Below are 16,994 nucleotides of genomic sequence, written 5' to 3' on the forward strand. Positions count from 1 at the left end.
ATACAAAATCAGATTCAAATTGTGTCATGAAGATATTGGCATAAGGAGGTGCGACATTGGAACCCGTGGCGGTTCCAGTTTTCTGTATAAAGAATTGGTCTTCAAACATGAAGAAATTTTGTCAAAATGAGTCAGTACAGATATACAGATGGATTGTTGGTCTTGAGAGAGAAGTCTTTTGGTTCAGAAATGTTTCAACTGCCTGAATGGCCATCTCATGTTTTATACTTGTATACAGACTGTTGACATCTAGGGTCACTAGGATGCAATTAGGGAAAATATGTCCCATGGTGTGTATGTGAGATAGGAAATAGGCAGTGTCTTGAAGATCTGATGGTATCAGCTGTAATTATGGTGTCTTTTCTAATGTCTCGGCCAATGGGGACAAAAGAGAGTTAGTCGATTATACAGATTTTTGTGTATCTTAGGTAGGGTATAGAACACAGGTGTCACAGGATGTCGATTAATCAAGAATTCACTCAGTTTTGTGTTTCCCACCAATTTGAAATGGTTAACCAGATGATGTACATCCTTAGCTATGTTAGAAGTGGGATTGTGTGGTATGTGCAAACAGGTATTGGTGTCATTAAGTTGGGAGTGGATTTCAGAGACACAGTAGATTATTTTATCCATTACAATAGAACCGCCTTTATCGGCGGGTTTGATAATTTGTTTGTTGTGCAAATCTTTCACAGCTCGTTGTTCAGTCATTGAGTTGCTATGGTGGATACGTAGGTGGCCTTGATGAATCCGTTGAAGTTTTTCTTTTCTCTTTGGACTAAAGAGTAAGACACGTACGTTTGCACAGGATGATCTAATCGTGGTGGGTTGAAGTTGTTCGGTATAAGTAGCTTGAGTTGTTTCAGTGTGAAAGTCTCATCCAGTTTACTTGTATTGGATGTGGTAGTCACAGTATCAGTCCCAAGGTTGCCTGTTGGTTCAATTGGGCGTCCATGTTGATCTTCACTAAAGTGAGCCTTAAGACGTACAGACCTAAAGAAACGTTTGATTTCTTGATCCAAAACAAAGTTATCAAAATGAGATGCAAGAAAGAATGAGAGCCCCTTTTGTAATAGGGAAAGCTTAGATGGGGCCAATTATAGGAGGAAATATTATATACTATTTGTTCCATCGTACCTGGAATGGGGTCTGCATGCGGGATGTCACTGTGGTGCTGTCTCCACCTCTTCCTCCTGCATATCGGTTTCTGGGGGCTCTTCCGCATCTCTGGTCTAAAAACTAAGAGGAATATTTTAAAGCAATGGTCTCCTTTCTCTGAAAAAATCAGGATCAAGCCATTATAGATTTGGTTCCGTTGATAATCCTCTGCGTCCCTGAGGAACTTTGATCTCTTGCATTCTTGAAAGTTTGTCTGGAATTCAGCAAGTGCTTTATCTGTTTTAGTTTTGATTTTGAGTTCTTCCATAGTCAGGGTATTATTCATCTGTCATTCGATTCTATTAATCTGTGCATCAATATCTATTAATTCTTTTGTACATATTCAGTCATTAATAGTATCAGGTCCATTGAACATTTATTACGTATGCCCTCGAGTTTGGTATAGAAGTCGGGTTTATCTGAGAAGAGGGTCGGTCTCAGGGATATCCTTAGATCCCTAGGAATTCATTGTACCTTATGGTACTCGGCAAGAGTGACGTAATGTAGTTCCAGTCCAGTCTTTTTCCTCAGTACTCAGTATTTTGTCATAGTCCCGAGAATGGACTTCCTCTGCTGGGGTATGAAGAAATGTTCCTGGAATGTTCACTTGAGATATAATGGCCTCTGCTTCTGCTTGAATAATAGATAATGTGTTTAATGCCATCTTGGCTTATCCTGGGCATGTTGTCCCCAACAAAAACACAATATATAATGAATTAAGGGATCCATAGTCCAAAAGCAAATATGAAGTAATTGATCAATGTGGTTTTGAGGTTGAGCACCTGGAGAAGGACACTTTTTTTTCTGGCAGACAAAAGGATACAATAAAGCTCCATTTAGATGGGCAGATCATTTGGGAACAGGCCCAGGGACCTGCTCTCCTTAGATGAAGCTATACGCGAAACGCACGTTGGGGCGCCACCACCACCCGCAGGTAATGATTCAGTATGCCTTTTTGCAATGTCTGATCTGTCTCCACCATTGGGCCACTCCATATCGGGTCTGCGTTACTATTTAGGACACTTTACTTATTTATTTATTTACTGGGCCACTTAGTCTCCTACCTATTGCAGACCTTCCTTATTCTTTTTTTGATATGGTTCACATTATTGTTTTTTCCTAAAGGCTCCTCTACTGTGGATTTTTCACTTGTGAATATACGTACATTTGTATACATCTTAAACAATTGCCCTCTTGCATACTGTTTTTCTTACTCTAATCTTCTTTAGGGTTCAAATAACATTTAGAGAAGCCTTCATTTGGCTCTCACTACCCCTCTTTCCACTCACTAAATAACCCTTGTTATGACATATATTTATTCATATCGAAATCATGTATTTTCTTATTAACATAAATGCATTACCTTGCTAGGTGGTTTGGTTTTTTTGTATAGTCTTATCCCCACTTTTTAACTATTTACTCTACTCTCAATGAGTTGTTTTTTTACATTGTTTCCAATAAAATTCTGTTTTATGGCTATCTGCTTCCATGTTCTGTTTTTGATGCTCACATTGATCAATGTGGTTTTGAGGTTGAGCACCTGGAGAAGGACACTTTTATTTCTGGCAGACCAAAGGATACAATAAAGCTCCATTTAGATGGGCAGATCATTTGGGAACAGGCCCAGGGACCTATCAAAACAGGTTGTAATCACACAATGACTAGCAAGAATGCTCGTTCATCGAGTACAATAATTTTTGAGCAAGCTTAAACATTATCGGCAATGGCAGCACATCGCTCCTTGCATGCAGGTGACGTGCTTCTGGTAATATCATGTTCTATGTGCACAAAGGGGCTGTACTAACAACTGTTCAGTGGTCACAGAATGTTTGTTGACCTTTTTAGACAGGCCACAAAACGGATGAATGGCTTGCATGTAGCCAATTGGCAGTTGTTTAACGCCTATGGTCAGTATGTGTAATTATGCCCAAAGTTAAGAGTATTTACATCAGAAATAATAATAAAAGGACTAGGACAGTAACACAAGTCTATTAGTGATCTTTTCTAATAATCTTCAGTCGGGGTTGCAATTGATACATTGTCATTAATACTCCCACAATTGTATTCAACCATAACACAAAATAATTGGTATTTTTCATAATTGTAGTACCCACAGGATAAATCAATTGCTGGGTTTAGTATGTCAATATTTACTGAGCAACATAGGAATAATAGCACCATGTGAATAAAACTGAACTCTATCCTTTAATACTGTATACAATATATTCATTATATTAACATCTTACATGAATGATGTACACAGTGATCCTGGTCGTAATGTACAGCATCACTATACAGAAATAAAACTATAATGAATTGGTGGGTGGGCGAGTGGACATGTAATTGCAATGAATTGGGGCAAGGGCATGTAACGATAATGAATTGGGGAAATGCAATTGTAATGAATTTGGGAAGTAGGAGGAGCACAGTGGTCAGGGTTGAGGACACAAGAGAGTGGCTTGTAATGAATTGAGGGAAAGCGTACAGTGGCTAATTAATTTATATTTTTATTTCACTTGAGAAAAGTAGGTAATTATACAGTAGTTAACTAGATGGTGGCCCGATTCTAATGCATCGGGTATTCTAGAATATGTATGTATGTATGTATATAGCAGCCACATAGTATGTAGCACAGCCCACGTAACACAGACAGCCATGTAGTATATAGCACAGCTACGTAGTATATAGGAGCCATGCAGTATATAGCAGCCACATAGTATATAACACAGCCCATGTAATATAGAGCACAGCCCATGCAGTATATAACACAGCCCACACAGTATATTACACAGCCCACGCAGTATATAACATAGCCCACATAGTATATAACACTGTGCAGTGTGGGCACCATATCCCTGTTAAAAATAAATAAATAAATAAATAAATAAATAAAAAAATAGTTATATACTCACCCTCCGGCGTCTACCGAAGCTGTCCCGATGCGCGCGATGCTGCCGCCAGCTTCCATTCCCAGTGATGCATTGCGAAATTACCCAGATGACTTAGCGGTCTCGCGAGACCGCTAAGTCATCTGGGTAATTTCGCAATGCATCACTGGGAACGGAAGCTGGCAGCAGCATCGCGTGCATCAGTGGACAAAAGAAGGCGAGAATAGGACGATTTTTTATTTTTAGAATTAGATCTTTTTACTATTGATGCTGCATAGGCAGCATCAATAGTAAAAAGTTGGTCACACAGGGTTAATAAGCAGCGTTAACGGAGTGCGTTACACCACGGCATAACGCAGTCAATTAACGCTGCCATTAACCCTGTGTGAGCGCTGACTGGAGGGGAGTATGGAGCAGGCACTGACTGGACGGAAGTAGGGAAGGGCAAATTCGTGGCCAGACTGTGCCTGTCGCTGATTGGTCGCGGCCTGCCAGCCTCGACCAATCAGCGACGCGGGATATCCGTTACAGACAGACAGACAGAAGTACGCTTGTTATGGCTTATCAATTTATCATTTGAATGGCGGGCTGCACAATGGCTAGTTAGTTATATATTAACGGTGTGGTGCATATTTTCAGGAGCGCGATGATCTATAAAGCAAACTCTGCAGTAACTAGGCTCTAAAAGGAATCTGTCAGCAGGATTTCACTCCCCAAACTATTTATATGTACATAGTATATCTCTTTTAAACACAAGTGCAGTAATACTTTACATGGCCAGTCTGTTCCTCCATTGCTGAGAAATCCCCATTTCAGTTGATATGCAAATGAGGCTAAAGAGCTATTTGTAGCTCTCAAGTTTCTGTGACTCCACCTCTATTCTCCACCTAACTCCGCCTCCTCCAGCTTGACAGACAGCTTCTATTCTGTGTGACTTCAGGGAAATGAGGTCTCACTCAAGCAGGAAAAGTCGGGGAAATATAGCTGCGACCCTCAATCGTATTACATCTACATGGTGCACCATGGCTTTATGTGACCTATCACATAACCTCCCCAAACATCATGTGACATGCCATATGATAAATTGGGTGCTGGGTAAGCTCACACACTTTAAACTGTCTGGCACTTTGGCTACTCTTAATCGACTCCTGAAAACTAATCCAAAGATGAGCATGGAGTAAAAGTGATGTCACAGCATAAGCATAATAAAAATTGTCACATCATAGGCCATTGTATATGATGGCACATTGTGAGAGTAATGTGCACAGTGATGTCTCTGAGTAAGTATAATAAACAGAATTATAGGTTCTGGCTATGGATAATACAGTATCATCATATAAGAATAATTCACATAGCAATGTCACTGTACAGGAGTAAATATTTAATTTCATACTATAGGGGTACTCACTGTACTGACATCAGAGTGCACCGGTAATAAAGGTAAAAGATAATGCACACAGTGATGTCAATGTCATAGTATAGTAAATTAAAACTGACATCTCCATATCTGGCCAAGTTCCTATTTTAAAGAAAACTGTTTGTTTGTGGACTCCTGCTGCCCAAACCACTCAGTAGTGGCATAACCTTTCATTACTGAACTTGAATTATTTTTATGAGAATAATGAGCAGACAAACAGTACAAAGTGTTTGGGTGTTCACCAGACAATTACTGTCACTCACTCCTCTCTGTTAGGGTACCTTTACACAGTGCAATTTTGATCGCTACGACGGCACGATTTGTGACGTTCCAGCGATGCATTTACGATATCGTTGTGTCTGACACGCTACTGCGATCCGGATCCCCGCTGAGAATCGTACGTCGTAGCAGATCGTTTGAAACTTTCTTTCGTCGTCTAGTGTCCCGCTGTGGCGGCATGATTGCATCGTGTGACACAGGTTGTATACGATGTGCGCACAGTAACCAACGGCTTCTACATCGCAAATACGTCATGAAATTATCGCTCCAGCGCTGTGTATTGCAACGTGTGACCGCAGTCTACGACGCTGCAACGTCACGAATCGTGCCGTCGTAGCGATCAAAATTGCACTGTGTAAAGGTACCCTAAGGCTGTGTGTTGCGTATCTTGGACACACATTTATCATGATCAAATGTAAGCAACTGCAGAAAAGATGACAATGACATTAGTGCCTCGGGTTGTTTGCTGAGGCATTATGTTGTTGGCTGCCTCCTGTGGAGACCAAAGCTTAAGCAAACAGCTACAGTGGACTATAAGGGTATGTGCACACGTTGCGGATTTCTTGCAGAAAATTCCTGAAGAAAACCGGAAATTTTCTGCAAGAAATCCGCATTTTTTTTTTTGCGTTTTTTTTCCGTTTTTTTCGCGTTTTTTTAGCATTCTGCAAGCGTAATTAGCTTGCAGAATGCTAAAGTTTTCCCTGCGATCTGTAGCATCGCTTGGAAAACTGACTGACAGGTTGGTCACACTTGTCAAACATAGCGTTTGACAAGTGTGACCAACTTTTTACTATAGATGCTGCCTATGCAGCATCTATAGTAAAAGATAGAATGTTTAAAAATAATAAAAAAAATAAAAAAATGCTTATACTCACCCAGACATCTCACCGGCGTCCGTTCCGTATAGCTGGTCTGTGCGCACAGGACCTCCCGTGACGTCACGGTCACGTGAGCGGTCACATGACCGCTCACGACCAATCACAGGACAGTGACGTCATTCGGCGAGGTCCTTCAGCGCACACCAGGTACAGAAACCGAACGGCAGCGTGCGAGGAGGCGGCAAGACATCGAGGGTGAGTATAGGACTGTTTATTATTTTATTTCTTATTTTTTGACCACTTATATGGTGCCCAGTGCGTGGAGGAGAGTCTCCTCTCCTCCACCCTGGGTACCAACCGCATATAATCTGCTTACTTCCCGCATGGTGTGCACAGCCCCGTGCGGGAAGTAAGCAGATCAATGGACCCCTAGGTGTGCGGAATCCCTGCAATTCCGCATTTTTAATGAACATGTTGCTTTTTTTTCCGCTATGCGATTTTTTCGCGGAAAAAATCGCAACATTTGCACCAAAAATGCGGAATACCCTGTAAATAATAGGAGGCTTATGTAAGCGTTTTTTTTCGCGTTTTTATCACGTTTTTATAGCGAAAAAACGCGAAAAAAACGCTAACAATCCTGAACGTGTGCACATGGCCTAACTGTAAACCTGCCTTGCCGCCTGGATTTCAGTTTCTTCCCTCTGTCTTTTGTATACACTCAATGACTGTAACTTGGCCTCCAGGTAGGACCTGTTGCCTGCTCCTGCTTCTTTTGTACCTGTAAAGTGCATTACAGTTGTAAGTGGGGACTAGCTTAGGAAACACCTCTCCTGGCACTAACGGAAATGAATTAAATTGTCAGCGTACAATAGGAGCAAACGACATAAAAGTGGCCACTTCTGTAAAATCAGCACAGGGTAAATGAGGAGAAAATTGGAATGATGTGAATAGGGTTCTTCTGAGCCTGAATCTCATGCTTCATGGACTATAAGGTAAGTTGATTGCTATTTAACGGTAACCTGCTCATATACTCTTACAATGAATTGCTTTATATAACACCGGTTTGGAGCTAAATTACTAATATATTGTTTTTCTAAATTTAATTTCCAAAGTGCTTATCATGAACATGGCAGTTCCAGGATATGGAAATAATGTCTTCTTAGATAGACTGTTCTTTTATGGACTGGATTTATAGCTAGAGCCTTAAAGAAACACTCTCACTAAGATTTGTATACATTAAATGTGTGTATGTGCATGTAATGTAGTCTAGTGTGAGTGTATTAGTATACTGACCTATCACTGTTCTCTCTGGTGTCCAGCGCCAATCTTCTCTGCATCTCAGTGACGTCACCACTCTACAGACTGGCCGGATCACTCTGTATGACCCAAAAGTAAATATTAGGGTACGTACCCATATGCGAGAAAAAAAAGTTCCAATATCTGAACCGAAAAACAGACGAGTGTCATGCGAGTACAATGCGATTTTCACACCTAGCATCCGAGTGCATTGCGATTTTAACATGAGCTTTTACATACAGCAGTCCTCTGTCATTTACACATCGTTTTCAAAGGAAATATTTGTCAAAACATACATATATATGTATATACTAGCTGTACTACCCGGCTTCGCCCGGGGTAATAACTGCTGTTAGCAAAATAGAATGTGTTAACAAAAATTTATTCTGCACAAAAAAACCACAAAACAAATAGATAGAAATGTAATTATTAAAAGGCAAAAACTAAGCTAAGGCTACTTTCACATTAGCGTTTGAATCTGCAGCGTTTAATCCGCAAACGCAAGGACACGAAAAACGCATGAAAACGCGTGTAAACGCAGCGTTTTTAAAACGCTTACGGTTACCGCATGCGTCATTAAAACGCAGCGTTTACATGCTTTTGCTTGCGTTTTCTATGCGTTTGAGTTTTTTGTGCGCATGTCGCAAAATTTTACCAGAGAAAAATTCTAGATGCAAGAACCAGCCAATGGGACTACAGAGGGCGTGTATTATGTGAAATCTATATATAGACCCTAGGACAGCTGAAATCTTCAGATTTTGCTCCTGTGTCCTGTGAGAAGATGGATCTTCACATGGATAGCTATTACTTTAAACTGGATCTGAGCATCAAGATTTTTCTGGCATGTGCGTTTGCTTGGGAGCAACACCAAAACCGGGAAAGACAGAGAAGGACAAGGCGTAAGCGGTTTTGGCAACACCCCATTGTAGAACTGCGGGAGAGCCGTGGTACATATCACACCCTGTATGGCGAGCTCAATGAGAACCCAGAAAAATTCCCAGAATATACCAGGATGTCACAAGACTCTTTCCGGGATTTGCTTGATCGTGTCCAAGGAGCCATCCGGAGACAGGACACACAGCTCCGTAGAGCCATTCCACCAGCGGAACGTCTCCTGGTTACCTTAAGGTACGTAATAATTCTAAACAAAAGCTAAGCAAAATTTTTTGCAGGTCTGATGTTTTTTTGCCTATTTTGTAAGTTATTTATTCTTACTACAGATTTCTTGCAACTGGAGAGAGCTTGTCATCCCTTCATTTCCAGTACCGCCTTGGGATTTCCACGCTGTCCGGAATTGTTTTTGAAACCTGCCGGGCTTTATGGACCATTCTCCATGAGGAATTTATACCCATACCCACGGAGGACATGTGGAAAGAAATTGCTGACAAATTTTGGACTGTTTGTGATTTTCCCAACTGTTTGGGTGCGGTGGATGGGAAGCACATCCGGATTACCAAACCAGCCAGAACGGGATCACAGTTCTTCAACTACAAAAAATATTTTTCAGTAGTTCTTATGGCAATAGCCGATGCGGACTGTCGCTTCATTGCTGTGGACATTGGTGCTTTTGGCCGTGGCAACGATTCACAGACTTTTAAAACCTCTGATATGGGCCGACGTGTTTATGGCAAAAATTTTAATTTCCCACAGCCACGACCACTCCCCTACACTCAAGGCCCACCGCTGCCATTTGTAATGGTTGGGGATGAGGCCTTTCAGATGAGTGAAAATCTCCTGAAGCCCTATTCAAGTCGGGACTTGAACCGCACATAACGGATCTACAACTACAGACTAACCAGGGCACGCAGAACAGTAGAGTGTGCCTTTGGGATTATGGTGTCCAAATGGCGCATTCTAGCAACTGCAATAAATCTAAAAATGGAGACAGTGGATGAGGTAGTTAAAGCCTGTGTGGTTCTCCACAATTTCATTCTGGCTAAGGAGCGACCCACCATAGAACTTGATGAACCTGTTGCCAACCCTTTGCCTGATTACCGTCATCATCCGCTGCGGTCAACAGTTGAAGTAGGCCACTGTTGTGAAATTGGATTTTGGGCTCCCCCGGTGGCCACTGGTGGAATTGAACTGGTGTGCATCATCCCCTCTGTTCACCTGTTTCCATCAGGATGTGGGAGTCGCTATTTAACCTTGCTCCTCTGTCACTTCCATGCCGGTCAACATTGTAATCAGAAGCCTTTCTGTGCATGTTCCTGCTGCTAGACAACTCCCAGCTAAGTTGGACTTTAGTCCTCGTTTGTTTTTGCATTTTGTTCCAGTTCACAGCTGTAGTTTCGTTTCTGTGTCTGGAAAGCTCTTGTGATCTGAAATTGCCACTCTGATGTTATGAGTTAATACTAGAGTCTTAAAGTAATTTCAGGATGGCGTTTTGATAGGGTTTTCAGCTGACCATGAAAGTGCCCTTTCTGTCTTCCTGCTATCTAGTAAGCGGACCTCAATTTTGCTAAACCTATTTTCATACTACGTTTGTCATTTCATCTAAAATCACCGCCAATATATGTGGGGGCCTCTGTCTGCCTATCGGGGAAATTTCTCTAGAGGTGAGCCAGGACTATATTTTCCTCTGCCAGGATTAGTTAGTCCTCCGGCCGGCGCTGGGCGTCTAGGGATAAAAAACGTAGGCAACGCTACCCGGCTACTGTTAGTTGTGCGGCAGGTTTAGTTCATGGTCAGTTTAGTTTCCATCCTTCCAAGAGCTAGTACTTATGTTTGCCGGGCTATGTTCTCTTGCCATTGAGAACCATAACAGGCCACATGCGGGACCAATTTGCAGCGTTTCTTGATTCTGACATTGGACGTGTGCCATGGCAGGACAATATGGTGTAAAATGTACTGCTGGTTTCGGGTCTGCAAATTTATGTTTGGAATGTTAATGTTTTTTTCAAATAAAATAATTGTGATTTACTTTCTTCACCATGTCTCCTATCTATTTCCTTAACAAACCACTTTGGGTTTTTGGGCTTAGGTTGTTGACGTGAGTCCTGTCTTGGTTCACCATTAGCTTTTTGCCGCAGACTGTATAGACGATGTCCATTATTGTCGCAGTATTTGTCCAGTACTTAACATCAGTATTTGTAAGCCTAAACCAGGAGCGGTAGTTAAATTCTTTTAGTGGTGCATATCTGTTTAATGTACTTTTCCTCACATAGTTCCACTCCAGGTTTAGGCTTACAAATAGTGCTGTAAAATACAGAGCGAATACTGACAGTGTGATGGCAGCCTACACCAGAGATCTATAGTCATCAAGTCAGGTGTCTGAACTAATGAATTCATGATGCTATTTGCTCTTGAATTCATTTTTCCTGACACTTGTCCGGGTGAGTATAGATATGCCATGTACATTGTTCCTTCACTTTGTGTGAAATATATGTATATGTACCAATAAGATAAAATGGAGGTAATACAATGCATTTCTAAAATCAGCAGGTCAGGGGTCATAAATAATGTTTCGGATAAGAAAGGACCTGTTGAGTATAGTTGTGCTGTGTATTACCACCATTTTGTCTTCTGTGTGCGACCAAAAGTCACGGAGTAAACAGAAAGAACTGTTTTTGGAGAAAATACAAGTGTTATTTTTGGGGGCAACCTCATATCTCTCAACCAAACACACCAAGCTTCAGTGTTCTGCTAAGTAGGTACTGGAGGTTGGAGGTGGCCCCCAAAAATGTGTTTGACGCATAATTTGTTATTGGCGCATGCTGTGTGGTGACGGTGGCGAAATACAGAATTAACCAAACCTTATTGGGGCCAAAAACACAGGTTTATTAAACACACACAAACCAAAAAATTAACTGCGCCTGCTTGGGGTTGAGTGCCGATATTGTGGGGTGTTGAGTAGTGGGGTCTGGCTTATTACTGTAGCCGACATAGGGGTGGCAGGAGAAGGCGCTATGAAACTACTGGGGTCAGGATATTCAGGGATAGGGCTAGGCACATGAGAGGGTTGAGACACACTGGAAGGGTGAGACAAACCAGACATTACAGACACATTGGGAGGTGAGGGGGGAGGGATAGCTATGGTTTTTTGTTTTTTTTTGCCTTTCCCCTTCCTTGTTTTGCACGGGCACGTTGTCGTGGTGGCAGGGAACACCAGGGCAGGGTCCGGCAACGGCAGTCTGGTAGTGGTGGTGCCAGAGAACGCCAGGGCAGGGTCCGGCAACGGCAGTCTGGTAGTGGTGGTGCCAGAGAACGCCAGGGCAGGGTCCGGCAACGGCAGTCTGGTAGTGGTGGTGCCAGAGAACGCCAGGGCAGGGTCCGGCGGCGGCAGTCTGGTAGTGGTGGTGCCAGAGAACGCCAGGGCAGGGTCCGGCAACGGCAGTCTGGTAGTGGTGGTGCCAGAGAACGCCAGGGCAGGGTCCGGCAACGGCAGTCTGGTAGTGGTGGTGCCAGAGAACGCCAGGGCAGGGTCCGGCGGCGGCAGTCTGGTAGTGGTGGTGCCAGAGAACGCCAGGGCAGGGTCCGGCGGCGGCAGTCTGGTAGTGGTGGTGCCAGGAAACACCAGGGCAGGGTCCGGCGGCGGCAGCATGCTGGTGGCAGTGGAGGAGGCCCAAGCAGGAGCAGCAGTTGTCATGGTGGTGGCGGTGGGCTGACCCACTGCACTGGGCATGGTGGTGGTGCTATAATACGGTCCGGAAGTGTTTGGAATGGAGGTGGCCGTGCAGTGGTATGCAGCAGATGTCGGCATTGATGTAAAGCGTGACAGTGTGGGCACTGTTGGAAATGTCCCCACTGTCTGCTGAAAATACCGACTCTGCTGCATAGCCTGCACGTAAGCAGCATTGCAGGCCTGCATAACAGTAATCTGGAGCTCAGGACTAAGGTGTTCCGACATGCCCTGTTCTATCTGATTAAAAAAATGATGTGCTGGCCTCTGGAGGTCGGCTTTCACTTGGGCAAGGGCTGTGGTTACCTCCTGGATACGTGTGCTCATATGACTAATGGCAGTATCCAGTCGGTCACCCATCGCCTTGAGTCCCTCATGGAAGACCGAGCTCAAGTGCAAAAACTCGGGCATGAGTGACCTGTCCGCGGCCCTCTGCCGCTGCCGGGAGGAGCCCATAAAAAATTGGCTAGAGGCAGAGGACTGGGGAAGGGGAACACCTAATGGACCAGCTTCCTGGTCTCCAGGTTGTGTGGCAGGCCCACTTGCTGCAGCGCTGGAGGATGGCTGGGACGGGTCCGTGGCTGACTGATGAAGGACCGCTCCAGAACCTGGGCCAACAGTGGAGCTCCAAGTGCTGCGGAAAAAAAAAAAAATATATTACAAAACATTTACAAAAAGATAACTGAACAGTTAGATACACATTCAGATAGGGAAAGGTCACACTACTATTTGTAGTGAATTTTACATCAGAATTTGCAAGCCAGGAGTTCAACAGTAGGAATAAAAGTTTCATAAAACAACATGCTATACTTCTGCATGCATCGACCAGTCCTTGGGGATTAAAAAAACTGATGTAAACTATGAAGAGACGATGGAGACAATACAAGCCATATCTCTATACAAGGTATTGGTATGCCAAAACCTGGAGAGGAACTATGTGAGGGAAAGTATTCAAAGAACACGTACCCCACTGCTGCATCTATCAATCAATCAAGGTTTCGGATTACAAATACTGATGGGAAATACGAATTGACGACAGAGGACATACAAGCCTCCTGTATACTCACCAGGACAAGTGTCAGGAAAAATGAATTGAGGAGCCATTGGCATCCTGAATTCATTATTTCTGACACCTAACTTGCTGAGTATAGATCTGTTGTGCAGGCTGCCGTCACACTCTCAGTATTTGATCAGTATTTCAAATCAGTATTGGTATGCCAAAACCTGGAGAGGAACTATGTGAGGGAAAGTATTCAAAGAACACGTACCCCACTGCTGCATCTATCAATCAATCAAGGTTTCGGATTACAAATACTGATGGGAAATAATGACCAACAACAAATTGCATTATACACCATTTTTTTTTTTTTTTTTAACCAATATACTTACGTTCTTCGTGCAAGGACTGGTCTCAAAAACGCAAGGATGCGGTGGTACTTGTATTTGCGTATCCTTGCTGCAGAACCACTTGGAAGCCGGCTCTCTTGGCGCAGGTCCTTGTTGAAGCGGTCCTTCATCGATCTCCAACGTGTTTTCACTTTTGACACTGTTGGCAAAACAAAACATAATAGTTAGGACAATGGTCTTTTGACCATGGTCACACAACTGTATGTGCTGTGAAAAAGTAATGACTTTCTCACATCATACACAGTTGTGTGAGCATGGCCAAGGTATTGACTACATCACACTGCATTGCGATACTTACCAAATGCAGAACGGACCTGAGCCGGGGCATTGGCCCAGCCATCCCACAACGCTGCGGCCACCTCATTCCAAAGCCTCCGGATCGTCACATTGTTGGCGTGCAGTGGATCCCTGGTGTCCCACAATGCGACTCGCTCGTGAACCAGGGAGATGAGGTGTTCATTCTCAATTAGGTCCTCATCCTCCTCTGGAACCTAACAACAAAAAGGACATTAATATTGGAGGCATTCACATACGGAAGACAGAAAACAGAATCAGAGGAATGGCATGAATATTGAAATAAAAAAAACACTGGTGCTGAAGCCAAAGGGAAAGAAAGAGAGAAGTAGAAAGAAATGAAGATTCAAGAATTATAAAGTGAGGATACAATACACATTCAGCCAGCTATACTTACACGATGCCGCCGTGTTGCCCGGCCGTGACTACGCTGCTCCTGCCCAGTCTCCTGCCCAGTGTCTTCCGCTGTAGAAGAAGTGGTCTGAAAAAGGGAAAATATACATTGTCATATGTGTAGATGTGACAGTGAATACTTACCAATCTGAGGAGGTGAATACTCACTTCGCTGACATGTTCCCCTTGTGCAGGCCCAGGCGTTTCCTCATCAGAAGCAGAAGACATTCTGATGTGTGCAGAAAGAAAGGAATGACAGAAATTAGGGCACATAGACACAGATTATAGAAAAGAAATGCATTGGATAGGATATACTCACATAGTTCTGAGGCTTGTTTGCTGATCCAAGGGGCTGTGGGGCGTCTCGTCTGCAAGGCAGTCTGCTGACTAGTGACCTGCAAATGTCCACTACCTCCCTTTATCACCTTCTATGTGGGGGGTGGCTTATCAGTGTCTAGACATGTTTTTCTCAATTGAGACACATGCGTCGGCAAACGCAAGCAAACGCATGTACTGAAAAACGCATGCGTTTACATAGACTACAATGCGTTTTTTGGGCGCAAACCTTGCGCAATCAGCCGCATACGTTTCCAGGTGGCAAATTGACGCCTCTAAAAATTACTACATGTTGCATTTCCGCGCCAAGACGCAGACGGCTAGACGACGCATGCGTCGTCAAACGCGGCAAAACGCGAACATAGAAAAACGCATGCGTCGATAATGTTAAAGATAGGAATACACAACGCATGCAGATATTTGCGGAAGAAACGCTGCGGACACAACCGCAAATGTGAAAGCGGCCTAATAGAAGCATTTTACAACATATATTTCAACACCAGAGATATTCCACACAGATTTAACTAAATTGGCCAAGTAATGTGAAGTAATCTTCTACTACTTATTCGAGAGCCTTTTGATAAACGACATTCTTAGTTTTTCCTTCAGGTGCAAAGACAAACAGATTTTTGGCTGTTCCAACTCTTGAACAGGCCACATAAAGTTGACCATGAGAAAAGCATGGAGATTGTAAAACTAAGCTAGCTGAAGAGCCCGGCGTTGCCTGGGCATAGTAAATATCTGTGGTTAGTTATAGCACCTCACTTCTCTTATTTTCCCATCACGCCTCTCATTTTCCCCATCACATCTTTCATTTTCCCCCTCACATCTGTCATTTTCTCCCTCACACCTCTCATTTTCCCCCTCACTCCTCTTATTTTCCCCCTCACTCCTCTCATTCCCCCCTAACCCTTGTCATTTCGACCTCACATCTGTCATTTTCCGATCACTCCACTATTTTCCCTCACTCCTCTCATTTTGCACTCACACCTTTTCATTTTCACCTCACACCTCTCATGTTCACCTCAGTATATACATGTTTGTCATCTCCCTTATATATAGTATACACCTGTATGTCATCTCCTGTATATACAGTAGTATATACCTGTATGTCATCTCCCCTGTATATAGTATATACCTGCTGTGTGTCATCTCCCCTGTATATAGTATATACCTGTATGTCATTTCCTATATATAGTATATGCCTGTATGTAATCTCCTCCTGTATATAGTATATACGTGTGTCATCTCACCTATATATAGTATATATCTGTGTGTGTCATCTCCTCCTGTATATAGTATATACCTGTATGTCATCTCCTCCTATACATAGCATATACCTGTATGTCATCTCCTCCTGTATATACTATATACCTGTAGGTAATCTGCTCCTGTATATAGTATATACCTGTGTGTCATCTCCTTCTGTATATAGTATATACCTGTATGTCATCTCCTGCTGTATGTAGTATGTACCTGTATGTCATCTCCTCCTCTATATAGTATATACCTGTGTGTCATCTCCCCTGTAAATAGTATATACCTGTGTGTCATCTCCTCCTGTATATAGTATATATCTGTATGTCATCTCCTCCTGTATTAGACCTCGTTCACACGTTATTTGGTCAGTATTTTTACCTCAGTATTTGTAAGCTAAATTGGCAGCCTGATAAATCCCCAGCCAACAGTAAGCCCACCCCCTGGCAGTATATATTAGCTCACACATACACATAATAGACTGGTCATGTGACTGACAGCTGCCGGATTCCTATATGGTACATTTGTTGCTCTTGTAGTTTTTCAGCTTATTAATCAGACTTGTGTGTGTTTTAGGGCGAGTTTCGTGTGTCAAGTTGTGTGTGTTGAGTTGCATGTGGCGACATGCATGTAGCGACTTTTGTGAGATGAGTTTTGTGTGGCGACATGTGTGTAGCAACTTTTTGTGTGTCGAGTTGCATGTGACAGGTTAGTGTAGCAAGTTGTGTGCAGCAAGTTTTGCGCATGGCGAGTTTTGCGCGTGGCGAGTTTTATGTGTGGTGCCTTTTAAGTATGTGCAAGTTTTGTGTGAGGCAACTTTTGCATGTGTT

The 16,994-nt window shown here is 43.1% G+C and overlaps 2 protein-coding genes across 3 annotated transcripts in view; one reads left to right on the forward strand and one right to left on the reverse strand.

Annotated features, from left to right (window-relative positions):
• Window positions 1–707: 707 nt before the first annotated feature.
• On the reverse strand, window positions 708–14,202 carry LOC143817717 (uncharacterized). Its single transcript, XM_077299205.1, has 3 exons — window positions 13,867–14,202; window positions 12,006–13,111; window positions 708–1,012 (listed from the first exon to the last, which is right to left on the reverse strand). Exons 1-3 carry the CDS (start codon window positions 13,992–13,994, stop codon window positions 708–710), a joined length of 1,539 nt encoding a protein of 512 aa, XP_077155320.1. The 5' UTR covers window positions 13,995–14,202.
• Window positions 7,224–16,994, forward strand: part of LOC143818325 (uncharacterized) — a 112,109-nt gene continuing 102,338 nt past the window's right edge. The window contains exons 1-2 of one of the 2 annotated variants that reach the window (XM_077299673.1): window positions 7,224–7,552; window positions 7,880–7,963. The gene's annotated coding sequence lies outside the window, so the exon portion shown is untranslated. The remainder of the gene's footprint in view (window positions 7,553–7,879; window positions 7,964–16,994) is intronic. The other variant, XM_077299671.1, reaches the window with a different exon arrangement.

The sequence above is a fragment of the Ranitomeya variabilis genome, chromosome 3 (genome assembly GCF_051348905.1).
Source record: "Ranitomeya variabilis isolate aRanVar5 chromosome 3, aRanVar5.hap1, whole genome shotgun sequence".
Classification (NCBI taxonomy): Eukaryota; Metazoa; Chordata; class Amphibia; order Anura; family Dendrobatidae; genus Ranitomeya; species Ranitomeya variabilis.